This window comes from Indicator indicator, chromosome 7 (assembly GCF_027791375.1).
Source record: "Indicator indicator isolate 239-I01 chromosome 7, UM_Iind_1.1, whole genome shotgun sequence".
In the NCBI taxonomy this organism is placed as follows: Eukaryota; Metazoa; Chordata; class Aves; order Piciformes; family Indicatoridae; genus Indicator; species Indicator indicator.
Window position 1 is genome coordinate 39,622,043 of NC_072016.1, and position 22,979 is coordinate 39,645,021.

A 22,979-nucleotide genomic window follows, 5' to 3' on the forward strand; every position below is an offset into this window, starting at 1 on the left:
CTTGTTCAGAATCTTCAATGATTTGGATGAAGTTTTCCTTCAGCCAGTTTGCTGATGATACCAAACTGGGAGGAGTGGCTGACATCCTGTCAGGCTCTGCTGCAGTTCAACCCCATCTGGACAGGCTGGAGAGCTGGGCAGAGGGGCACCTTGTGAAGTTCTACAAGAGCACCTGGGGAGGAGTAGGCCCCTGCAGCAGTACAGGTGAGGAGTGACCTGCTGGAAAATAGCTCTGCAGAAGGACCTGGGAGTGCTGGTGGACAAGTTCCCCGTGAGGCAGCAGTGTGCTTTTGGGGCCAGGAAGACTAATTTTACCTTGGGGTACATTCAGAAGAGTGTGGCCAGTCAAGCCACATCTTGAGTACTGAGTCCAGTTCTGGGCTCCCCAGTTCAAGAGAGACAAGGAACTAGTGGAGGGAGTTCAGTGGAGGCTGCAAAGGTGCTGAGGCACCTGGAGCATCTCTGTGAGGAGGAAAGGCTGAGAACCCTGGGGCTGATTAGCCTGGAGAAGAGCAGCCTGAGAGGGCATCTGATCAATGCTCAGCAAGAGCTAGAGGGTGGGGGGCAAGAGGATGGGGCCAGACACTTTTCAGTGGTGCCCAGTGGCAGGACAAGGGCCAGTGGGCACAAACTGGAACCTAAGAGGTTCCATCTGAACAGGAGGAGAAAATTCTTTGTTGTGAGGGTGCTGGAGCCCTGGAGCAGGCTGCCAAGAGGAGGTTGTGTAGCTGTCTTCTCTGGAGAGATTCCAAACCCAGCTGGACATTGCAATGCGGGGTGAGCTGCGGGGGGTGCCTCTGCTTTAGCAGGGCAGGGGGACTGGATGCTCTCTAGAGGTCTCTTCAACCCCTAACCATGCAGGCATTCGAGGACCAGTCATGGGGTACTAACCCTCCCGGGGCTGGCCTCGAGCTCGGCACCTGCGTGAGCGAGGTGGCGCCGCTGGGGGGCGGTCTCGAACCCGCGGCGCGGCCGTGCGCCGGGTGACTTCAGACGCACGTCCGACGTGAGGAGCCAGCGCGGCGAACCCGCCGGGCCGGAAGTGGGCGGTGTGCGCGGGGCGACGTGTTTCCGGCGGGGAGCTGGCGGCTGCCGCGGAGGGGAGTCGGTGGCGCGGCGGCCCAGGAACATCTGGGGGTGAGCGGCGGCGAGGAGCGGCTGGACCCTGGAATGGGACTGAGCGGGGCGGCGGGGACCGGGCCGGGCCGGGCTGGGCGCGGGGCGGCGGCGGGGGGTGACACGCAGGCAGGGCGGGGGCGGGGTGGGGGCTAGGCCGTACCGCCCGCCCTTGAGGCCGCTGCCTGGGCCCCTCTCACCGCCACGGGCCCCTCGTTCTTCCCCGGAGCCGGAATTTGGGTGGAGGGAGCTGCGCTACTGACGGGGTGGTGGAGTATCGTGGTCCCGCGGTTGCCACCTCCCCTGTTGGCCACCGGGAAGCTCGCCCGAGGAGGGTTAGTCACGTCCCGGCGGAATGCCTCTGCTCCTGCCCGGCTGCGTTCCGTTTGCCGTCCGGGAGGAAGGGAGAGGAGGGGAGTGGGTGGCAGCATCATGCGGAGGTAGGGCGGTTGGGGGGTAGCCGGCTTCCCTCAAGCGCCGTCGCTTGTAACTCTGGTTTTGCCCCCCGCAGGCGATTAATCTTCAGCGATGTCGTTCATTTTTGAATGGCTCTACAACAGCTTCAGCAGCGTGCTGCAGTTCCTAGGTAATGCTGCTCCTCAACAGCTCAGGCCACAGCAGCTGCCCTTGGGTCACTTTGGCTTGTGCCAGTTGCCAGGATCTCTTAAAAGTCAGCAATTAAAGCCCATCTCTTTTGGAGCATACGAGGGCTCTGACCAGTATAAAGTCTGGTGAGAAAGCTGCAAACCAATAAAGGGATTTTGACACTGGGAGGAGGAACTCTGAGAATCACTTGCAGGCATTTGGCTCCTACTCAACCTTTCTCTTGGTGTTTAGAAGTGTGAGAGCAGCTGGGATGATGCCAGGGGCTTGTGTAGAACAGCAGACATGCTGCCCAGCCAGGGAAGGAATCCTGTCCTCATACTGCTCCCCACCTCCACCAGCAGCTGGCTGGCTTGCTTCTCCCCAAATTATCTCTTCCAGCACCAGGCTGCTCACTGTGGCGTTCCTGGGGCCCTGCTGGCAATCTGATTTGAGGGCTCTTTGTGAAGGTCTTGGCCAAACCACTGCCTTGTCAAGGGTGACCTGCAGAGCCAGGCTGGCTGCCTCACCATACCTCACACGAGCAGCCCTTGCCTAAGGTGTGGGTGACAGCAAAGCTCTTCCTGCCAGAGCTGTGGCTTCCAGTGGAGGCCCTCATTGAAGACAGGGTGCTCTCTGCCTGGAGAACCTCATGATGGGTAGAGAAGGACGAGGAAAAAGCCTGCTGGAAAGCATAGGGAACTTCCCTGTGCCTGGAAATAGGGAAAAAAGGCTTTATTTACAGAAAATGACAATGTTTCAGGCTTTGCATTTTTCTTCAACAACTTGTTGCTGTCCTTTATGAGTATATTCCATTTCCACATGTAAATACTCCTTAGGGGTGACAGTGTGAACCCATTGCACACTCTTCTGCTGGGGTGTATCTGAGGAAAGAATGCATCAGTCATAGCAGCTTAGAAACTGTCTGCTGTTGTAGACATCACTTTGTGTTGCCAGGGTAGAAACCAGTTCAGGCTGTACTGCTTTTTTCCCATGCAGTTCTCTATCTGTGCTGGAACTCCTGTAACCACCCAGGTGACAGCATGGCTCTGAATAAGGGGTTCCTGGTTCTCCTCTCTTGCCAAGATAACCCTGCTGGAGTTTTTCTTGCCTCTTTGTTTTCCTTTCTAGGTTTATACAAGAAGTCTGGAAAACTCGTGTTCCTGGGCTTGGATAATGCTGGCAAAACCACTCTGCTGCACATGCTCAAAGATGACAGGCTGGGCCAGCATGTCCCCACACTACACCCCAGTAAGTCTGCTGGTGACCAAGACCCACCTGCCTCGTGGTGGTAGGGTTTGTCCTCCTTCATTTCGGGGAACATTGTCCTTTGAAAAACTCCACCACGAGGCTGGTGGGGCTTGGTGATAGCTCCGTGTTGGGGTTTAAGAGTCTTAAAACTCTTGAATTTTGAAGAATTTTAAACATTTTTTTGAAAACCCCCCAGAGTCTTAAAACTACTCCTGAGAGGGCAGCTGTGAGTTGGTTGCCCAAGATGAGGTAGATTTGCATTTTTTCCTCAAATATAAAACAGAGAGGCCCAAAAGTGGTGTGGTTAATTAATATAATGTGCCTGTGTTGGGGAGGAAGTGGGTGCTGGAAGGTGTCCAGAGAAGGGCCACAAGGATAATCAGAGGGCTGGAGCACCTCTGCTATATGAAGACAGGCTGAGAGTGTTGGGGTTGTTCAGTTTGGGGAAGAAATGGCTTCAAGGAGAGCTTATTGTGGCCTTCCAGTATCTGAAGGGAGCCTACAGGAAAGCTGGGGAGGGACTTCTTAGGGAGTGACAGGACTGGGGGGAACGGATCCAAGCTAGAGGAGGGGAGATTTGGATTAGATATTAGGAAGAAGTTCTTCCCCATGAGGGTGGGGAGACACTGGAACAGGTTGTCTAAGGAAGAAGCCTTATCCCTGGAGGTTTTTTGCAGCCAGGCTGGATGTGGCTGTGAGCAAGCTGCTCTAGTGTGAGGTGTCCCTGCCCACAGCAGGGGGATTGGCACTGGATGGTCCTTGAGGTCCCCTCCAACCCTGACAATTCTGTGATTCTTATTGAAAGTGTGAGAAAAGCTGCAGATTGTGCTTGTGCTTGAGTGGGGAGGTGGGAGGAATTATTTTCTCTCTCTTATGGTTTGGTGAAACCATTTCAATGAGGGAATGATAGAGGGAAAAGTGCTGAATTCTTCAACTGTCTTGCATGAGGAGCATGTGTGACAGTAACATGAGCCCAGCAGAAGTTGTGACCATGGTGGCTTCCTCATTTCCCTGCCCCACAGCCTATGTTTCTGCTTTTACAGCATCAGAGGAGCTGACAATTGCTGGAATGACCTTCACAACTTTTGATCTGGGTGGACACGAACAAGGTAAAAGTGAAGTTGCAAAGCAGGAGGCAGCGACTCAGGTTCCTTTTTTGATTCCTTGCCATCTTCTCCAGCCACCTTAAGAAAGATCCACCATAAAGGGGTACTGAACAATGACAGCAATTAGCATCACCTATAATTATTTGTTGCCTCAGATTATTTATGGAGTGGTATGAGGAAATAACTTCCTGGCTCTGGCATCCCAGTGGTTTAACACTTGGGCTTTGTTTTGGCAGTTGAGAAACAAAAGTGCTGCCAGGTCATGTTCTGCCACCTGGAATATTTTTGGCGGTGGAAGTCTTGAGAGTTGCAGAACAAGGGCTGGGGTTTTAGGTTTAGGCTTTCTAGAAGTTGTAAGTAAAGGTTTTTTTCTGCCTTTTTGGTTTGATTTATTAATACACAAAAACATTGGAAGACTTTCTGCACTACCCAGCTTATGGCCTCAGCCAAACCCTTCCCTAGGCCTTGCACTGCCCTGAGGAGATCATAACCAAGAGGGTGGCTCCTTCTTTGGCTGTACTTTTCCTGTTGCTCCACATGTGTTTTCTTTGTGGCTTCTGGAGACCTGAAGAGGATCTGAGGGCTGGAACTCCTCTGCCATGAGGACAGACTGAGAGAGTTTGAGTTGTTCAGCCTGGAGAAGAGGCTCCAAGGAGAGCTTCTTGTGCCCTTTCAGTACTTAAAGGGGCCTCAAAGAAAGCTGGGGACAGACTTTTGAGCAGAGCCTGTTGTCACAGGGCAAGGGGTGGTGCTTTGAAACTAGAAGAGGGCTTAAGAATTAATGTTTATAAAGATATGCAGGGTGAGTGCCCAGAGGATGGAGCCAGGCTCTGCTGGGTGATGCCCAATGACAGCACAAGGGGCAATGGTGGAAGTTGAGGCATAGGAAGTTTCATGGAAACAGGAGAAAAAGGTTTTTCCCTGTGAGGGTGACAGAACACTGGAACAGGCTGCCCAGGGGGGTTGTGGAGTCTCCCTTTCTGGAGATATTCCAAACCTGCCTGGATGTGTTCCTGTGTGACCTGCTCTAGGTGTTCCTGCTCTGGCAGGGGGGTTGGACTGGATGAGCTTTCGAGGTCCCTTCCAAACCCTAACATTCTGTGATTCTGTGTGAGTTAGACTGGATAGAAGAAAGACTGAGGGTGGTGAGACCCTAGCCCAGGTTGCCCTCAGAGATGGTAGATGCCCCATCCCTGGAACCATTCCAGGTCAGGTTGTTTGAGGCTGTGAGCAACCTGCTGCAGTTGCAGACGTCCCTGCTGACTGCAGAGGGGTTGGAGCAGGTGACCTTTAGAGGTCCCTTCCAACCCAACCCAGACTGTGGTTCCATGTGTTCCAGCTCGCCGGGTCTGGAAGAACTACCTGCCTGCCATCAACGGCATCGTCTTCCTGGTGGACTGTGCAGATCACTCACGTCTTATGGAATCCAAAGTGGAGCTTAATGTAAATGGACTTTTTCTTCTCCCCCCCCCACTCCCTTTCTCAGCCCTTCACACCTCTGAGAGCCTTGTGCTTTGGATTTCCACTCCCAGTGCACCTTTTACAGTAGCAATGTGGTTGTCTGAAGTGTGTCCTTAGAGGGATTTGCATGGTGTGGATTTATCAATAGGAGGACACTCTCCCAGAGCTGGAGAAGTCATTGCTGTGCAGCCTTTGAAGGAGATTTTTAACAGCCCATGGTTTAGCTCAAGGGTTTCTTCTGAGAAGCCTCTCCAGAGAGACTCCATGGGTCAGCAATGTGCCCTTGTGACCAAGAAGGCCAATGGAATCCTGGGGTGCATTCAGAGGAGTGTGTCCAGCAGATCCAGGGAGGTTCTCCTCCCCCTCTACTCTGCCCTGATGAGACCTCACCTGGAATATTGCATCCAGTTTTGGGCTCCCCAGTTCAAGAGGGACAGGGATCTCCTTGAGAGAGTCCAATGGAGGGCTGCCAGGATGCTGAAGGGACTGGAGCACTGCCTTATGAGGAGAAGCTGAGAGCCCTGGGGCTGTTTAGTCTGGAGAAGAGAAGGCTGAGGGGGGATTAATAAATGGTTATAAATATCTGAGGGCTGGGGATCAACAGGGAGGGGACAGGCTGTTCGGTTGCACCCTAGGATAGGACAAGGACCAATGGATATAAATTACAGGTCAGGAGGAGGGACTTGAGTAGGAACTTCTTCACTGTGAGGCTCACAGAGCACTGGAACAGGGTCCCCAGAGAGGTTGTGGAGTCTCCTTCTCTGGAGACTTTCAAGCCCCATCTGGATGCGTTCCTGTGTGACCTGTGCTAGATTCTCTGGTCCTGCTCTGGCAGGGAGGGGGTGGACTTGATGGTCTTTGGAGGTCCCTTCCAACCCCTAACAGTGATCCTGTGATCTTCCATAGGAACCAAAAAACAGTCCTTGCGGGTCACGAGGATGAAACAAAAAAAAGTTTTATTGAAGTGCTGAATGTTCTGCCTCAGTTTAATTCTTCTCCCCCCTTGCCTGCAGGCACTAATGACAGATGAAACAATATCCAACGTGCCAATCCTTATCCTGGGGAACAAAATCGACAGACCAGAGGCCATCAGTGAGGAGAAACTGCGGGAGATCTTCGGGCTCTACGGACAGACCACAGGAAAGGTGGGGAGGTGCCCACATCTTGGCTTGTGTTTCTAGGGCTTGATTTGCAGAATGAGGCTTTGTCCAGAAACCAGTTACTGGCAGTTTGTCCACCGTGTTATTGACCACGGTGAATCTTGAATAGCCACAATAACGCCCTGGGGTGAGGTTTGAAACTGCCAGAATTGTGGAGAATGTGGAACCTCTCCTTGGGGAATTAGGTGTTGAGCTGATACTTGGCTTTGCTGGCTCCATTCCTCTCCATTTCCATCCAAATCATCTTTTCAGTGGTTAAAACCAGCACAGTGAAGAGAGAGTTGATCAGAAATGTGCTTGGATGATGGTAGTCAAACACCGTGAGGCCACTCTCGGCAGGCACTGGCAGTTGCTTCTTGTGTCATGCTGCTGAGCCTTGCAGGTACATTGGATTGTGCCTCCAAAATGGTTGGGGTCAGTGTTCCCAGGGATTGGTGTACCCAGCACCTGTTTTCCTGCTCGGCTGGCTCTGAATATGCCATGGGCGGGGGAATTCCTTGAACCATAGGAGCTTCCCTGGCTGCGGGGTTTCCCTGGGCAAGAAGAGTTTCCCTAGCTGAGGGGGGTTCCTCTGGGCAAGAAGAGTTTCCCTAGCTGAGGGGGGTTCCTTTGGGCAAGAGGGGTTTCCCTAGCTGAGAGGAGTTTCCTTGGATGAAGGGTTTCCTTGGATGAGAGGAGTTTCCTTGGATGAAGGGTTTCCTTGGGCAAGAGGAGTTTCCTGGCTGAGGGGTTTCCATGGCTGAAGTGTCACCCCCCTGTTTTGGGGTGCTGATAAGGGGGTGCCATTTGACATGACGAATGAGGTATGAACCCCACTCCACAATGAGATTCCAGAAATGCAGAGTAGAGAATGATAGAATCATAGAACTGTCCAGGCCAGAAGGGACCTCCAAAGGTCACCCAGTCTGACCTCCCTGCAGTCAGCAGGGACATCCCCAACTAGATCAGGCTGTCCAGGGCCTTGTTGAGTCTTACCTTGAGTATCTTCAGGGAAGGAGCCTCAACCACCTCCCCGGGCAACCTGTTCCAGTGTTCCATCACCCTCATAGTGAAGAACTTCTTCCTAATACCTAATCTAAATCTGCCCTTCTTTAGTTTGAAGCCATTGTCCCTTGTCCTGTCCCTGCAGGCCTTTGCAAACAGTCTCTCTCCATCCTTCCTGTAGCCCCCTTCAGGTACTGGCAGGCTGCTATCAGGTCTCCCCAGAGCCTCCTCTTCTCCAGGCTGAACACCCCCAGCTCCCTCAGCCTGTCCTTGTAGCAGAGCTGCTCCAACCCCCTGATCATCCTCGTGGCCCTCCTCTGGACCCTCTCCATCAGCTCCATGTCCTTCCTATATTAAGGGCTCCAGATCTGTACACAGTACTCCAGGTGAGGTCTCAGCAGAGCAGAGCAAAGTGGCAGAATCACCTCTCTGGCTCTGCTGGCAGTGCTGCTTTTGAATCTCAGAAGTCTTTTATTACAGTATTGCAGAATCCCAAGCATTAGAGAGTCTCAGAGTGTCCTTAACATTGAAAGTCCCAGAAGCTGTTAACAGCAGAAGTAGCTAACAGCAGAAGTCCCTCATAGAAGCCCTAACCCTGCAGTATTGCTCAGAGTAGCTATTTAAATTCTCTTTATCAATCTCTTAACCAATAAAACCCAGCCACATCTATAAGCTAGAATCATTCTTCTGTAAGAGGTGCCAGCATGTCAAGGAGGTGGCTTCTGCAGGATGTTGTTCTTGGCTCACATAGGAAAACAGGTTTGCAGCTTGTAGTTGGTTGGCTTAGATGCTCTACAGGTGTCCCAGCAGCTTGCCCCTGTTTGCAGAGCAGTGGCTGCAACACTGAAGGGCTGCTATGGGTTTCCTCACTATCAATACAGACTGGGGGAATGAGGTGTTAGAAAGCAGCCCTATGGAAAAGGATTTGGGGATGCTGATGGATGAAAAGCTGGACAGGAGCAGGCAGTGTGAGCTTGCAGCCCAGAAGGCAAATCACAGCCTGGGCTGCATCAAAAGCAGCACTGCCAGCAGAGCCAGAGAGGTGATTCTGCCACTTCGCTCTGCTCTGGGGAGACCTCACCTGTGTGCCGGTCTGGAGCCCTCAATACAGGAAAGGCATGGAGCTGATGGAGAGGGTCCAGAGGAGGACCACGAGGATGATCAGGGGGTTGGAGGAGCTCTGCTATGAGGACAGGCTGAGGGAGCTGGGGGTGTTCAGCCTGGAGAAGAGGAGGCTTCAGGAGACCTGACAGCAGCCTGCCAGTACCTGAAGGGGGCTACAGGAAGGCTGGAGAGAGACTGTTTACAAAGGCCTGCAGGGACAGGACAAGTGGCAATGGCTTCAAACTAGAGCAGATTTAGATCGGGTGTCAGGAAGAAGTTCTTTCCTATGAGAGTGGTGGAACACTGGAACAGGTTGCCCAAGGGGAGGTGGTTGAGGCCTCTTCCCTGGAGACATTCAAGCTGAGGCTCAACAAGGCCCTGGGCAACCTGATCTAGTTGGGGATGTCCCTGCTGACTGCAGGGAGGTCAGACTGGGTGACCTTTGGAGGTCCCTTCCAGCCTGGCCCATTCTACGATTCTGTGGGCGGTGGTGACCCTCCCCAGGGGTGTCAGGGCCACGACCTTGACTGTTTGGGTTCCCCCTAGGGAAACGTGCCGCTGAAGGACCTGAACGCGCGTCCCATGGAGGTGTTCATGTGCAGCGTGCTGAAGAGGCAAGGCTACGGCGAGGGCTTCCGCTGGCTATCGCAGTACATTGACTGACGCCCGGACCCGCACTAAAGGCTTTTACTCCTCCGGACTGATCCCGCAAAGCAGCTTCCTACGGACTTTTCTATTAGGACACGGAAGGTTTTCCGACCGCCTTGACCAAGAGACTCCTATTTTGTTTTGGGGTTTTTTTTGGGCTGCCCCCTTGGGCACAGTGGTGACACAACTCTTTTCCACGGGGGGCTGGGGTGGGGCAAGGGGGGACGGGGAGGGTGGGGAGAGACAGCCACCTCCGAGGTTGCGGAGTCCCCCGTCCCCTTCGGTTCGGTTCCAGTGGGGCTGGGGAATCAGACTCTGCCAGTCTCACCACTGTGGTCCATTAACTTCAAAAAAAGAGAGGAAAAAAAAAAAAAGGCAATTCTATTTTTTAAAGTCTTCACATAAACGGCGTCCCTCCTAAGTTTTTACTTTAACATCCATCCATCTTGTCGAGTCCAGAGTCCGGAGTTAGGGGTTCGTTGGTTTTGGTTGTTTGGGATTTTTTTTTTAAGGACATATTTAACTATATTTAGGTATTTCACAAATTACTGAACCCAGCTATTATCATCATATTTAGAGAGTCCTCCAGTAGCATTCGGGCTTCACCTGAACTGTGGCATGCTGACTGACGCAGTGCCCGGGGCACCGGCGGGACTGACGCGTGGCCATCCCAGCTTCTGCGGTGAGGGGTTAGGGGGGATGAGTTGGGAGAGGAAAGTGCCTGCTCTCTCAGCACTGGGATGTGGTGTCCCCAGCAGGATGGGCCTGGTCCCCTCCCTCCAGGGAGGGCATGGATTCCTCTTGCTTGTTAAAGACCCACGGAGCTGTTGTGGGTTGGCGTGGCATGGCGGTTTGTGTATCATGAGGCTGTTGGTTAGGCTGAACTCTGGTTTCTTTTATACTCAGATTCATCTTTTTTGGTGTTTGTTTTTTTTTGGTTTGGTTTGGTTTTTGTTTTTTTTTTTGTCTGAAGTTTCATTACTGTCTGGCACTCGTTTTCAGTTAAATAAAGACCTGACTTTCTCCTCCCAAGGAGTCCCCAGTCCTCACTCGGTGTAAGTATTGATGGCGACAATGTGGTAGGGCCTGTGGCTTCAGGACAGATCTGAGTATTAGGGCTCTTCACTGAGGTGGGCTCTTGGTGCAGCTGGCTTTGGACTAAGCCTTCCCCCCTCTCTCACTCGTGGCCAGTGGGTGGAGGGAGGGGGTTCTGCCTCTCTGCTCTGCTGCGCCCCCACCTGCAGTGCTGAGGCCCTCAGCACTGTTGGAGTGGGGCCAGAGGAGACCACAGCAATGATGGGAGGGCTGGAAGCTCTCTGCTGTGAGGACAGGCTGAGATGGCTGAGGTTGTTCAGCCTGGAGAAGGCTCCATGGAGCCCTTCTGGTGGCTTTTCTGCACTTAAAGGGAGCAATTGGAAAGCTGTGGACAGGCTTTTACCATGGCCTGTTTTAACACGACAAGGGTTGATCTTTGAAACTGAAAAGAGGGAGCAAAGGTCGCTGCTGACTGCAGAGGGGTTGGACTAGGTGACCTCTAACGATCCCTTCCAACCCAAACCAATCTCTGATTTTGCGCAGCGGGGACATTGTGCCAAGCTGCTCCCTCCACCGATGTATCCCTGTGGCCTCTGGCCGGGGGCATCCCCTGCGGAAGCGTGAAGGCAGCTGGGAGGGAAGCTGAGCCGGGCCGAAGTGCTCGCCGGCGGCGGGGCCCATCGCCCGCGGGAAGTTCAGCGCACCGGTCCCGCCACGTCGCTCTCCCCCCACTGCCCAGGGTGAGGGCGCCACCATCCCCATCGCAGCCAATGGGCTGTGCGCGACGCTGCGTCGCAGCCAATGAGATGAGTGAGACGCGCCCGCCGTAGCCAATGGGTGAGGGGGGGCGTGGACAGAGGCGGGCCCGGCGGCGCGCTGGGGGTCCCCGTCTGGCGCGGAGCTGCTGCGCTGCGCACCGCGGTGCGGCGTTGCCTTGCGCCGCGCATCGTGGTTGCCCCTGCGCTACGCTGCTCTAAACCGCGTCGGCCCCGCGCTGCCCCGCATGCAGCCCGCCCCGCAGCCATGGCAGAGGAGGAACAGGTCTGCTGCGTGGTCAGCGTCTCCGGCCCACCCGACGCCCCCGACCCGGCAGCCGGCCCCTGGAGCTGCAGCGGGGTGATCCTGAGCCGTGGCCTCGGGTTGGTGCTGTGCCAAGGGGCCGTCTTTGCTCCCTTTCTGCGGGATGGCTCCGCCGCCTGGGCCCGGCCCCGCGCCCTTCCGCCCGATGTACTCCAACCCGGCCTGCGCCTCCTGGTCCTGCAGCCGCCGGCCCTCGAAGCCCCGGCGGCATTGCGGGACCCTGCCGACCGCTTGCGGCAGTACGAAGCCCGCCTGCTGGCGCTGGTGCCCTGCGGAGCCTTTCAGCGGGCACTGGCGCGGGCCTTTAGCACAGCAGAGCCGTGGCACTTCGGCGGGGAGGAGGCAGGGGACGAGCGGGCTGCCCTGCACTGGTTCGCCTGGCTGCGGGTTCCCGGCCTCGATACCCCCGGTGGCGGCTGGACGGCGCGGGCGAACGCTAGCTGCCTGAGGAAGGGCGAGGGACTGCTGGCCTGCGGCTCGCCCTTCGGTGCCCTCTGCCCTGACCTCTTCCTTAACACGCTGAGCAGAGGGGTGGTGAGCAACCTGTCTGGGGAGGAGAACGCCCTCGTCCTCACGGACGCCCGCTGCCTGCCCGGCACCGAGGGTGGCGGCGCCTTCCTGCCCTCGCCCGCCGGGCCCCGTTTGGTGGCCATCATCGCTGCGTCCTTCTGCTGGAAGGGTGCTGAGTGGGTGGGGCTCACCCTGCTCTGCTCCCTCGCCGCCATCGTGCGCAGCAGTGCCGGTGTCCTGGGCGAAGCCGGCATCGTGGTGCCGCCGGTGCCGGGGCAGGTGGCTGCGGTGCAGGCAGGAAGCGGGCAGGACCCCCTGGGCTGGGTGGTGTTGGTGGAGTGTGGGGCGACTTGGGGGTCGGGGGTGCTGCTGGCCCCGGAGCTGCTCCTTACCTGTCGGCACGTGGTGGAGGCAGGGTCTCGGCTCCGTGTGACGCTGGCAGTCAGCCCTGGCCGGTGAGTGCGGCTGCCTGGCCCTCCTGCCCTGTCCCCTTACCCTGCATCACCTCGCAGTGACATCTCACAAGCTGCATCCTTAGGGCTGCCACTGTCCTCAAGGGCCACGTGGTGTTCGCCACCGAGGAGTCATCCCCCTTCGACGTGGCAGTGGTGGAGCTGGAGGAGAGTGTGCCAGGCTTCGTTCCCCCATACCTGGCAGACACCTTCCTCCCAGGTGAGTGGCTCCTGGGGGAACGTGGGGTGGCAGGGTTGGCAGGTCACCCCCTTACACCCACCTTCCCTTTCCCCCCCCAGGAGAAGAGGTGAACGTGGTGGGCTTTGGGGCGCTGGGGCGGGCGTGCGGCCCCTCCGTGACATCAGGGATCCTCTCGGCAGTGGTGGCTGTGGCCGGGTGCCCGGTCATGCTGCAGACCACCTGTGCTGTCCACGGGGGTTCCAGTGGTGGCCCCCTCGTCTCCTCCCGCAGTGGGCGCCTCCTGGGTAAGCCAGAGGGTCCCCCAGGGGTAGAGTGGGGTGGGGTGGGGCGGGGCCCTCGGGTGTCCCAGAGCCAGCCTCAGTGACGGAGGTAACGTTCCTCTCCTCACCAGGGATTGTGATCAGCAACACACGGGACACCAGCGTGGGAGCCACCTACCCCCACCTCAACTTCTGCATCCCAGTCAGTGTCCTGCAGCCCCCCGTGGAGTGCTACCGCCGCACTGCTGACCCTGCTGCCTTCGCCGTGCTCAACCAGGCAGGCCAGGGGGTGCGGGCAGCCTGGCGGCTCCAGAGGCAGCCAGGACCCCCCAGCAAGCTGTGACCCCCATCCTCGGGGGCCTTGTGCCCAGGACACAGCTGCCAAATCACCTTTTTTGGCCCTGGTCGGGTGAAGGGCAAGCACCTGTACCCCACAGGCACAGAGGTGGAGGGCATGGTACAGTACCCCTGCCGGTTGCTGCTGACCCCAGATGGGGGAGCGTTGAGGGGGGGGTGTTGGTTTATTTTGTTTACTTTCTTGAGCCATAAATGCTGTGAAGTGAGGTCCTGGTGTCCAATGGTGCCAAGTAGCTAGGGTGGCAAGAGAAGTGGTGGCCCTGTGTCCTCCCTGGGGCAAGAGGGTGTCTGATAGGCAGTTCTGGGGAGAACCTACAGGTGAGAAGCACCTGCACACTGCTTCTGGGGAGGGGGGGGGTGTCAGATCTGTTTTGGGCCTGGGGTCCTTATCAAGGGGTGGAGTGGGTGGTGGGGGAGGAATGCACTGGGTCACTGTAATATGGAGGGGATCACAGGTAGGTGTTACCCAGGCAGGGGTAGGGGTTGGAGGGTGCAGGGGAGGATGGGTCTGGGGTAAGGAGAGGGCAGGGTTGATCTAAAGGTCTTCAGTCAGGTTGCAAGGGGGTGGCAGTTGAGGGCTAGGCTGGGGTCAGGGTCTTGGGAAGGTCATATGGGGTGGGGGCAGCAGGGAACTGTGCTTGAGAAGAGCCTGGCTTGGGTGTGGGTTGGATTTTGGTAGGGGTGGGAGGAGGAGGGGGCTGTAGGGGATGGACTAGACCAGGGTTAAGGTTGGGGTCTTGTTTGGGGGGGGGAATGGGGGCAGGGAGGTCAGGTCTGTGTCCTGCTACGCTCAGAGTCCTTGGCAGAGGCAGGGGTATGTGAAAGGGCTTCTTTTGGGGCTGGGGTCCTGGAGGGTATCAAGGGGCTGCTCTAGTAAGGGCATATTTGGGGCTAGGACCTTTTCTGAGGTAGGGAGGGGGAATACAACAGCTACAGCCCCCAGGTCAGTTGGGAAGTGAGGGGAAGGGGCACAAACCACCACACCCCTGCCCTCCCTTAGGGGACCAGCAGCTGCCAGGACAGTGCCACCCGCTGCCAGCAGGCTGTGCAGGGCTGATGGGCACAGGGGAGGCGGGGGAGTGGGGGGGGGGGGCAGGAAGGAGCGTTTGACACAGCACAGGGTATTTATTTCACAGCTGCTACACAACGCCGGGGGCCGGGGCGGCCGCGCAAGCACAGCACAGAGATGGGAGGTGGGGAAGGAGGGATGCGGGGAGAGGGGAGGGGGGCGGCAGCTTATCTATGGGGGCGGGTGGGAGGGGTGTTGGAGTTTTAGTTTTGTTTTCCTTTTTTGTCTCTTTTTTTTCCCCACTTTTATTAGCGCCGTTTGCCCGTGTGAGGACCGGGCAGCAGCACACTAAGCCTACATGGCTCTACCCAAAGAAAAATGAAGCTCAAATTCGCACAAGCGCCCCCACCCACCCCAGGCGAGCACCCCCCAATGCCCTCTCCCCCTCCTCACGGGGGGCTGGGATGCACCCACCCCATGCCACACCGGCAGCAAGGGGAGGGTGGTGCTGGGCAGGGGCACCCCTGGCTGGGGTGGGGGTCGGGGGAGGGCTGCTGCCTGGCCGTGCCACCCGCCGGGCTCTCCTGCCGCTCTACCAGATGTAACCACCGTCGTCACCCTCACCCACTTCGCCCTCCTCTTCCTCGCCTTCCTCGCCCGCCTCCTCCGGCTCCTTCTCCTCCTCGTCCTCCCAGCCCACGCTGCTGCCGAAGTCACCCGAGAAGCCGGTCGCCTCCTCTGTGGGAGGGGGGTGAGGGGCGGAGGTTGGGGGCCGGCCGCCGAGGTCGCGGCCCCCTCCCCGCGCTGGGAGGGCGCTGCCCGTCCCCCGCTGCCCGTTCCTCACCGCAGTCGGGGCTGCCGTGGCTGCGGGTGCCGGTCAGCTCCACGCCCTGCTGGTCTACGCACCAGCACTCGCCCCCGCCCGGCTCGCACTGTGCCCGCCGGTAGTATCCATCCTCATCACAGCTGGGGATGAAGGTGCCTGTGGGGAAATGATGACACCCCCCAAAAAAGGAAAAAAAAAATCCATGAGACCCCCAAAAACTCCCCCCTCCTGCTCTCAGCATGGCTGGGGAGGACAGGGGGCCCCATGACCACCTCCCCCCCCAACCACTCACCTGGCTTTTTTTTGGTTGCTTCTTGGATCTGAATCTTCTCCAGTTCCCTGAGACAGGGCGGCTCTGCAGCAACACCATGCTCTTAGGGTGGGTGGACAGCCCCCTCCGTGGTGGCCATCCCCTACCCCCATGGCATTCACACCTCCCCCTGTCCCCTCCCCACACCCTGGATCATGCCTCTCCCCATGGTGTATTCCCCCCCCTCCAATCCATAGTTTGTAGCCCCCAGACCCTGCAGTGTGCATGCCCTATGGTGTGGGGCCCACCCCAGCCCATGGTGAGTATCCCCATGACAACCCCACCCCCCCCGCCAGGTCCCTTCCTGAACCCCACACCGTGCCCCCAGCATCCCCCAAGTCCCACAGCATCCATCCCTCCCAGTGGTGTGCACCACTCCCTTAACCCCATAGTGTTCTCCCATGGCAAATATTCCACCCCCGACCCTGACGCCACAGCATAGATTCCCTGTGACCTCTCGCCCATGATGTGCATCCCTCAACCCCATGGGGCACATCCCATGGCATGCACCACCACCCCAATGATCCCACAGCATACAGACCCTGTGACCCCTCATCATGCAGCACCCCCCAGGCCTATGGTTTGCTTCCCTGTGACCCCACACGCACAGAAAGTGTGCAGCTCCCCACCCCAATCCCCACACCACACATTCCCCGTGACCCCCTCAGTGTGCATCCCCCCAGTCTCATGGTGCACATCCCATGGCATGCAGCACTCCCCACTCTTTGCATCCCTCACCATATCCCGTGGCATAGAAGCTCCCATGGCAAACATTTCCCCCACTACCCCAGCCCCACAGCATGGGTGCCCTGTGCCTCCAGTGTGCATCCCACCCCCACCAGATCCCATGGCATCCAGCAGTTTGCACCTCCTCCAACCCCATATTGTGCATCCCATGGCATGCAGCCCTTCCAGCCCCATGGTGTGCAGATTCCTAACCCTAGGGTGTGCATCCCCTCAAGCCCATGGCATGCATCTCCCCAACCCCCTGGTGTGCATCCCCATGACCCATGGTGTACATCCCCCCAACCCAACAATGTGCACCCCTTCACACCCATGGTGTGCATTCCCATGATCCCCTGGCGTGCACCCCTGTGCCCCCATGGTGTGCAGATCCCTAACCCCATGGTGTGCAGCTCCCCATGATCCCCTGGCATGCATCCCTGTGCCCCCATGGTGTGCATGCCCCCAGCCCCACGATGTGCTCCACGTGATTCCCTGGCATGCATTCCCCATGGTTTATAGATCCCTAACCCCATGGTGTGCATCCCCATGATCCCCTGGCATGGATCCCTGTGCCCCAATGGTGTGCATGCCCCCAACCCCATGACATGCATGCCCCTAACCCCACGGCATGCAACCCCTCGACCTCATGCTGTGCCTCCCTGTAACCCCGAGGTTACTTCTCCGTGACCCCCTGGCAGGCGCCCCCCACAGGGTGCCTTGCCCTGCCGGGTGCACTCGTCCCCAGCCCCGCACTATCCCCTCCCCCACAGGTAGGTGCCCCCGGTGCAGGGCTGGGGCGTGGACGCACTTTCCCTCCAGAAGCAGAAGCACCACTCCGGGGCAGAGACACGGCCATCACGGGAGGTGTCACAGGAGTTGAAGAAGGCGCGGATGCAGACCTCGTACTTGTCCAGGTTGATGGCAGCCAGCTCGGCCGCCTCCAGGAACAGGTCCCCGCTCGTGTCCAGCCGGGAAAACATCCACCCCACCGCCTCCTTGCAGCTGGCCGCCACGCTCCGCTCCAGCGCTGCAGGGCGGGTTAGGACTCGTGGGTGCCCAGCTTCCCCCGCTGGGACAGCACCCTGCCTGTGCCCCGGACCCCACGTACCAGTGGTGGGGCCAGCTGGGAGGCCGCCGGAGCTGTTCTGCTTGGCGTTCTCCCGCAGGAGCTGGAACCAGTCGCGCAGGCGGTCGCCCAGGTCGGCCAGGTCCTGCCCGGTGCATGGCTCTGGGGGATCCAAGAAGGGTGCCGTCAGGGGTCAGGCAGAGCTGAGGGACACCCACCCCTTGGTGACCCTCTTCCCCCTCACCTTGCTTGGCGTCACCGGCAGGACTGTGTGGGGTAGGACAGGGGCACTGCCCCTCGCACCGCACTGTTAGCTGCTTGCTGGCCAGGCACGCCTGCTGCTCCAGCTTGCACTGTGGTAGGGTAGCAGCAGGACGTTGGCAAGGAGGGAGGGGGACACAGAACCATGTCCCCCATCCCCACAGCAAGGTGCCACCATCCTTACTGCCGAGCTGTAGGTGTGGCCATCGGAGCCGCAGACGGCAGCAAGTGGGGCAGCGTGGCAGGGCTTGCAGCTCCCATGGCCCTTGGTGCCCAGTGGCTTGATCCTGGGGGGCAGGGAGACAGCTCTGAAAGCCCAGCTCAGGGCGTGCCCCACCCTGTGCCATCAGCTCTGTCCAGCCCCACCACCCTCCTACCTGTGCTCCAGCTTCTTGCGGCTGATGCACATGGCGCGCTGGTAGCCCTGCGCCACACACACCTTGTGCCGGCTGCACTTCACCTTCTGGCAGGGGTCCTTAGTGGTGTCCAGGGCTGGGGGAGGGCAGAAAGGGGCCGGGGCAGGTGGGGGGGAGCCAGGCAGGGACCCCCCAGGGGACCCCTGGCAGCGCTGGCTGCCAGCCGGCCTGGCACAAAGCACCATTCAGACTGCAGCTGGGCCACTGCCTCAGCACCAGCTGCCGCTTCCCGGCACCGGCCCCAGCCGGAAGGAAAAAGCCCGGGGCAGGGGGGGTTGGGGGTGCGGGCAGAAAGTGTCCTCCCTCCATGCCAGCTGGCATTGAGCCCCGTGCCCTATCCCAGCTCCGTCCCAGTGGTACCTTCGTCCCCGGGCTGGTTGTCCTCCCAGCTCTTGATGTAGTCATCCTGCAAAGTGGGGAGAGACTGGATGAGCACAGCGGGCGGGAGAGGTGACGCCGGGCCAGGTGTGCCACCACCCAGCTCGGGGCCACCAAAAGAGAGGCAAAGCAGCCCTGGCAACCCCTCGACGCTCACCTCCACCTCCTGGAAGCGTGACAGTGAGAGGACCCAGCCGACACCGAGAAAAGAGAGAGAAAGGGAGAGCAAGAGTGTCCACCGTCAGCCCCAGGGCAGCCCAAAGCCCCCAAGCCCACCCCCACCTTCTGAGGTGCCCACAGCTCTAGTCCCCAGTCTCAGATGTCACAGGTGCCTACCACCAATGTGAGTCTAGACCCCTGATCCTGGAGAGCCTTTATGCAGGATAAACCTCCCCCCACCGTCTCTCGGCTGGCTGGAAAAGGCAGGGCAGAGAGGAGTGGAAGAGGCGTTGGGTGGAGAAGCCCCCGGAAGCCCAGTAAGGCTCCACCAGGATCCCCGTGGGGTGACAGTCCTGGTGCTGCTGCCCCAAGTTTTCCAACAGCGAGCTCAGGAGCATCAGGCTAAGATGGATGTCACCACCTGCGGAGACAGAGCTGCTCCCCCGGGGCCCGAAAGCATCCTGAGGGTGGGAGGGAGCAGCAGGCACCGGATCCCTGTCGGCAGGCAGCAGGATGCTCTGGGGTGGGTGCCGGGATCAGGCTGCTCCGGGGGAGTCGGGCAGGGGGTTTGGGTAGCGGCGGGGGGGCCGAGGCGCGGGATGCGGCTCCGGAGGGACTGGTGCCTGTCGCTCCGGCGGTGTTCACACCGCAATCGATACCCGCGTGCCCGTGCCGTGATTAGTAACATTGCGGCGCCCGGCGGCTCCCTGCGGCGCGGCTTTCGGCAGGGCCACCGGCCGCCTCCCCCCCGCCGCACGGCGGGTCCCGCTGTGTCCCACCCCCCATGTCCCCAAACCCCACAAATCCATGGGATTTGTTTATTAATCCGCACTACCCGCCGGCAGGGCCTCAGCACCCCCCCCCGCTCTGCCCCCCATCCCCGGGGCTGGCAGCCCTGGCACAGCTGGGTGGGCCCCACGCCTACTGCTAGCACCTAGGGATGGGGGTCCTGAACCCCCTGCCAAGGATGCCCAGCATGGGGGGGGGGGGGGGGGGGATTGGAGGGCACATCTGCACGTGCTCCCTGCTTGGCTCTCCGCAGCTGGCCCAGGTCCCAGGTGCCCAGACTGGCATTGGCCAGCCCGGGTATGCTGCTGGTGGGGGCGCCTCCAGGGAGGTGTATACCCCAGTCCTTAAACTCTCGCCCATTCTCTGCCCCCCTAAGTGGCTTTATTTGGGTGCCCCCCCGCCCTGCCCCGTGATGGGGCACATCTGGCGGCGTAGTCTTGCTGCCAAGGAGAACCTGAGCACGCATCGGAACAAAGACCAGAGGGGCTGGCTCGGGGTGGGGGGGAGGTGGCTCGGGGTGTGCCCCCTCCCTGCAGGTTCCCCAGGCCCACCCCGGCTTGGTGCTGCAGCGCTAGTCCCCCGCCCTGGGCGACAGGAGCTTGGGGTAACGGGGGTGCCCTATAAAATCGAGGGTGCCATTGAGGCCATTATTATGGGCTGCGTAAGAGCGAAGGCTTGGAGGATGATGAGCGTAGCGTGCCAGTCACCTGCCACCGCTCCGGCACCGTCCGCATTCTCGTCCTCCCTGCCCTGAGTCCTCCCTGAGTCCCCTCCACCCCCATGGTCCACCACCCCACCGGTCCCACAGGGCTTAGGGGAGTCCAGGATGGTGGCGGTGCCCCGACCTGCGCAGAGCTGTCACCGGGGGGCTGAGGCCACGGCACAGGCCCTGATGCGGTGCAGGGGATGGGGGTGCAGGGGACAGCACCCCCGGGTACACTGGGCTGGCTTCAGCGTCAGCCTGCTGGCCACAGTGGCCTTGGCATCAGCTACACCAGCTTTGGCGACAGGCGGGGTGGCATCCGGAATGGTGGCGTCGAGCATAGTGGCACGGGGCACGGCGGTGTCGGTCACGGCGGCCGTACCCCGGGGACCGGGACCGGCAGCCGCCCTGGGCGGGTGGCAGCGGGGTGCGGGCAGCACCGACCATTGCCGGCTTCCTGCCACGGGACCGCCAGCCGGGGGCCGGGACGGAGGGAGGGTCGCGCTGCGGCAGCCGCAGCGGCGGGGCGGGGAGGGGAGTTCCCGGTGCCCGCCGGCGCGTCCCATGCTCCCCCCACCCCAAGCCCGCCGCGGACTCACGTCTCGGAAGCGATTCCAGTGCTTGATCCTGCCGCCGTACTGGGAGATGGAGGAGAGCCATTGCTCGTCCTCCATAAAATTCCCGGGGCTCTCCCCCGCCGCGGCGGGCCCGGCGCCGGTGGCGGGGCTGGTGGCGGCGGCGGCGGCGGCGGGCAGGAACAGGGCCAGGACGGCCAGCAAGGCGCGGCGCCCGCCGCAGCCCCGCATGCTGCCGCAGCGCCGGGGGGAGCGGAGCGGGCCGGTGCGGAGCGGTGCGGTGCGCACGGGGAGGAGCCGGCGGCGAGTGCGGCCGCGGGGCGGCACCGGGCGGCACCGGCGGGAGGGCTCGGGGCGGGGCCTCCGCCGCGCCCGCCGCACCTGCGCGCCGGCACTGGGGCGGAAGAGCCGCCGGCGCCGCACCGCACGGCACGGCGCGGCACCGCACCGCACGGCAGCTGCCCCGGGTCACCCCCGTCCCCATCCCTCATCGTCGGTCCCTGCCCTGTCCGCATCCTTCATCCCCTCTCCCCATCCCGCAACCCTCATTCCGCAGCTCTGGTCCATTCCCTGTCTCTGTCCTGCATCCCCAGTCCAACCCCCTTCTCCATCCTGCATCCCTCACCCCACAGCTTTGGTCCCTGTCCTGTCTCCATCCTGTATCCCTGGTACATCCCCTGTCCCCATTCCCTGTCCCTCATCCCACAGCCCTGGTCTCTACTCCTTGTCCCACATCACTCACCCTGCATACCATAGTCCTGCCACACCCCCATCCTGCATCACTCATCCCACATCCCTGGTCCCTACCATGTCCCCACCCCATATTCTGCATCCTGCATTCCCTGCCCCAGCAACCCCCCAATCCTGCACCCTTCAAACTGCATCCCTGGTCCCCACCTGGTCCCTATCCTGCATCCTCTATCCCTGCCAAATCCCTGTCTTTTACAACAGCTCTACCATGTCCTCCTCATCTTGCATTCCCAGTCCCTACCACATTCCCATCCCACAGCCCCCACCCCCCTGCCACATCCCTATCCTGAATCCTTGGTTCTTTACCCTGTGTCCATCCTCCATCCCTGATCCCTGACGTGTTCCCATCCTGCAGGCTCCATCCCTGCCATGCCTCCACTTTACAGCCCTCACCCCACCAAACTCCTGTATCCCTGTCCCCTGTCTTCCAACCCTTCATCTCAGGACATCTCCACTGCTTAGGCTTGGTGATGTGACAACTCATCCTGGCTGCAGCTGTGAAGGAGTTTGCAGTCCAACCCTCCTGAAGTCAGCAGGGACATCTCTAACTGGAGCAGGTTGCTCACAGCCCCAACCTGACCTGGAATGGTCCCAGGGACCACCTCTCTGGGCAGCCTGGGCTAGGGTCTCACTACCTCTCTAGTCTCAACCTCCCTCTTTTAGTTTAAACCATCACTCCTTGTCCTGTCACAACAGGCCCTGATCAAAGTCTGTCTCCAGCTTTCTGACTGTCCCCTTTGAGCACTGGAAGGCCACAAGAGCCATGCGAGCAGCTCCCGGGGCGGTTCTTCAGGAGGCTGAGATTTGCCAAGTACCTCTTCATGTGGTAGAAAGATGACAGCAACCGGTGTGAAGTGCTCTCAGCACCTCCCTGCACTGGGCTGCCCTACTCACCCAGCAAACCCTCCTCCTCCTCTTCCACTTGGAGAGCACATAGACATGTGGCTGCGAGGAAAGGCAGACAGAAAGCCCAGTGGCTGGAACTGGGTGCAAGTGTGGGCTCCAGGGGAAAGGGCAACTGGGAAAAGCACCAGTGGATTTGATTTCCTGGCAGGCTTGAAAGCAGAGATGGTCTTGGAAATATGACTGGCAATGGATTGTTGGGGGGAAAAAAGGGAAGGCACCCTGAATCCTGCCCACCTCCCACCGCTGTGCACGCAGCCGACATGCAGCCACGCAGACAGCTCACTCTGGGAGGAGGGACCGGGATGAAAACCTCTGAAGAACGGCTGCTGGCAGAAGTGGGTGCTGCTGAGGCAGCCCCATCCCTAGCTAAGAGGCTCTGCACCTCGATGGCAGCACCATTCCACCTTCCTGAGAGCAGCCAGCATCACCTCCATTCCACGTTGCTGTTTCAAGCCAGCTGAGTGCCGTCCCCGTCCCCGTTTCAAAGCGTTGATCCCAGGGTGAGCTGAGAGCCCGCGTGGTGGCTCCTACCAAACGTGGAGATCTCCAAGATAAACCAGTTGTTTTCAGATCTCTGAAGGATTCACAATGGTATCAAAGAGTTCTGTGCTTCCTCTAATGGAGAAACCACCCACCAGGCACATGGGTTTTTTTGACACGCTCCAAAAGTGGTCACTGGAATGAGACCTCTTCCCACAACAAATATTTCCTTCTGAAGATGGCTGCGTGCTGGAGGGTTTAATTACAGGAACTATCAATGCAGCAGGAGATAAAGGCTTTGCTTTTGAAGGGAATTC

At 59.3% G+C, this 22,979-nt stretch overlaps 3 protein-coding genes across 5 annotated transcripts; 2 read left to right on the forward strand and 1 right to left on the reverse strand.

The window, feature by feature from the left end:
- The first annotated feature begins 1,090 nt into the window (after positions 1–1,090).
- Positions 1,091–9,594, forward strand: SAR1A (secretion associated Ras related GTPase 1A). Of its 3 annotated transcripts, none has more exons than XM_054382140.1 (7): positions 1,091–1,137; positions 1,628–1,702; positions 2,830–2,949; positions 3,993–4,058; positions 5,395–5,498; positions 6,530–6,661; positions 9,311–9,594. In XM_054382140.1, the coding sequence occupies exons 2-7, from the start codon at positions 1,645–1,647 to the stop codon at positions 9,425–9,427; spliced, it is 597 nt and encodes a 198-aa protein (XP_054238115.1). In that variant the 5' UTR covers positions 1,091–1,137; positions 1,628–1,644; the 3' UTR covers positions 9,428–9,594. The 3 variants fall into 3 exon arrangements, with proteins under 3 accessions (XP_054238115.1, XP_054238117.1, XP_054238116.1); XM_054382142.1 differs by lacking the exon at positions 9,311–9,594 and adding an exon at positions 6,929–6,995; XM_054382141.1 differs by lacking the exon at positions 1,091–1,137 and adding an exon at positions 1,412–1,451.
- Positions 9,595–11,470: 1,876 nt separating this feature from the next.
- Positions 11,471–13,294, forward strand: TYSND1 (trypsin like peroxisomal matrix peptidase 1). Its single transcript, XM_054382738.1, has 4 exons — positions 11,471–12,492; positions 12,576–12,709; positions 12,790–12,975; positions 13,083–13,294. Exons 1-4 carry the CDS (start codon positions 11,471–11,473, stop codon positions 13,292–13,294), a joined length of 1,554 nt encoding a protein of 517 aa, XP_054238713.1.
- A 1,615-nt stretch (positions 13,295–14,909) lies between these two features.
- Positions 14,910–20,757, reverse strand: SPOCK2 (SPARC (osteonectin), cwcv and kazal like domains proteoglycan 2). The gene is made up of 11 exons (XM_054382282.1): positions 20,551–20,757; positions 18,458–18,466; positions 18,283–18,328; positions 17,884–17,998; positions 17,691–17,793; positions 17,490–17,598; positions 17,288–17,407; positions 16,988–17,206; positions 15,436–15,498; positions 15,162–15,299; positions 14,910–15,055 (listed from the first exon to the last, which is right to left on the reverse strand). Exons 1-11 carry the CDS (start codon positions 20,755–20,757, stop codon positions 14,910–14,912), a joined length of 1,275 nt encoding a protein of 424 aa, XP_054238257.1.
- Positions 20,758–22,979: the final 2,222 nt, after the last annotated feature.

Coding starts and splice junctions, on each gene's coding strand:
- SAR1A (XM_054382140.1), top strand. CDS start 1,645: ATGTCGTTCATTTTTGAATGGCTCTACAACAGCTTCAGCAGCGTGCTG. Junction 5,499..6,529: donor AATCCAAAGTGGAGCTTAAT/GTAAATGGACTT, acceptor CCTTGCCTGCAG/GCACTAATGACAGATGAAAC. Junction 6,662..9,310: donor ACGGACAGACCACAGGAAAG/GTGGGGAGGTGC, acceptor GGTTCCCCCTAG/GGAAACGTGCCGCTGAAGGA.
- TYSND1 (XM_054382738.1), top strand. CDS start 11,471: ATGGCAGAGGAGGAACAGGTCTGCTGCGTGGTCAGCGTCTCCGGCCCA. Junction 12,493..12,575: donor CTGGCAGTCAGCCCTGGCCG/GTGAGTGCGGCT, acceptor CTGCATCCTTAG/GGCTGCCACTGTCCTCAAGG. Junction 12,710..12,789: donor GGCAGACACCTTCCTCCCAG/GTGAGTGGCTCC, acceptor TTCCCCCCCCAG/GAGAAGAGGTGAACGTGGTG.
- SPOCK2 (XM_054382282.1), bottom strand. CDS start 20,757: ATGCGGGGCTGCGGCGGGCGCCGCGCCTTGCTGGCCGTCCTGGCCCTG. Junction 17,794..17,883: donor CGCAAGAAGCTGGAGCACAG/GTAGGAGGGTGG, acceptor CCTGCCCCCCAG/GATCAAGCCACTGGGCACCA. Junction 17,207..17,287: donor CCCAGCTGGCCCCACCACTG/GTACGTGGGGTC, acceptor CCCGCCCTGCAG/CGCTGGAGCGGAGCGTGGCG.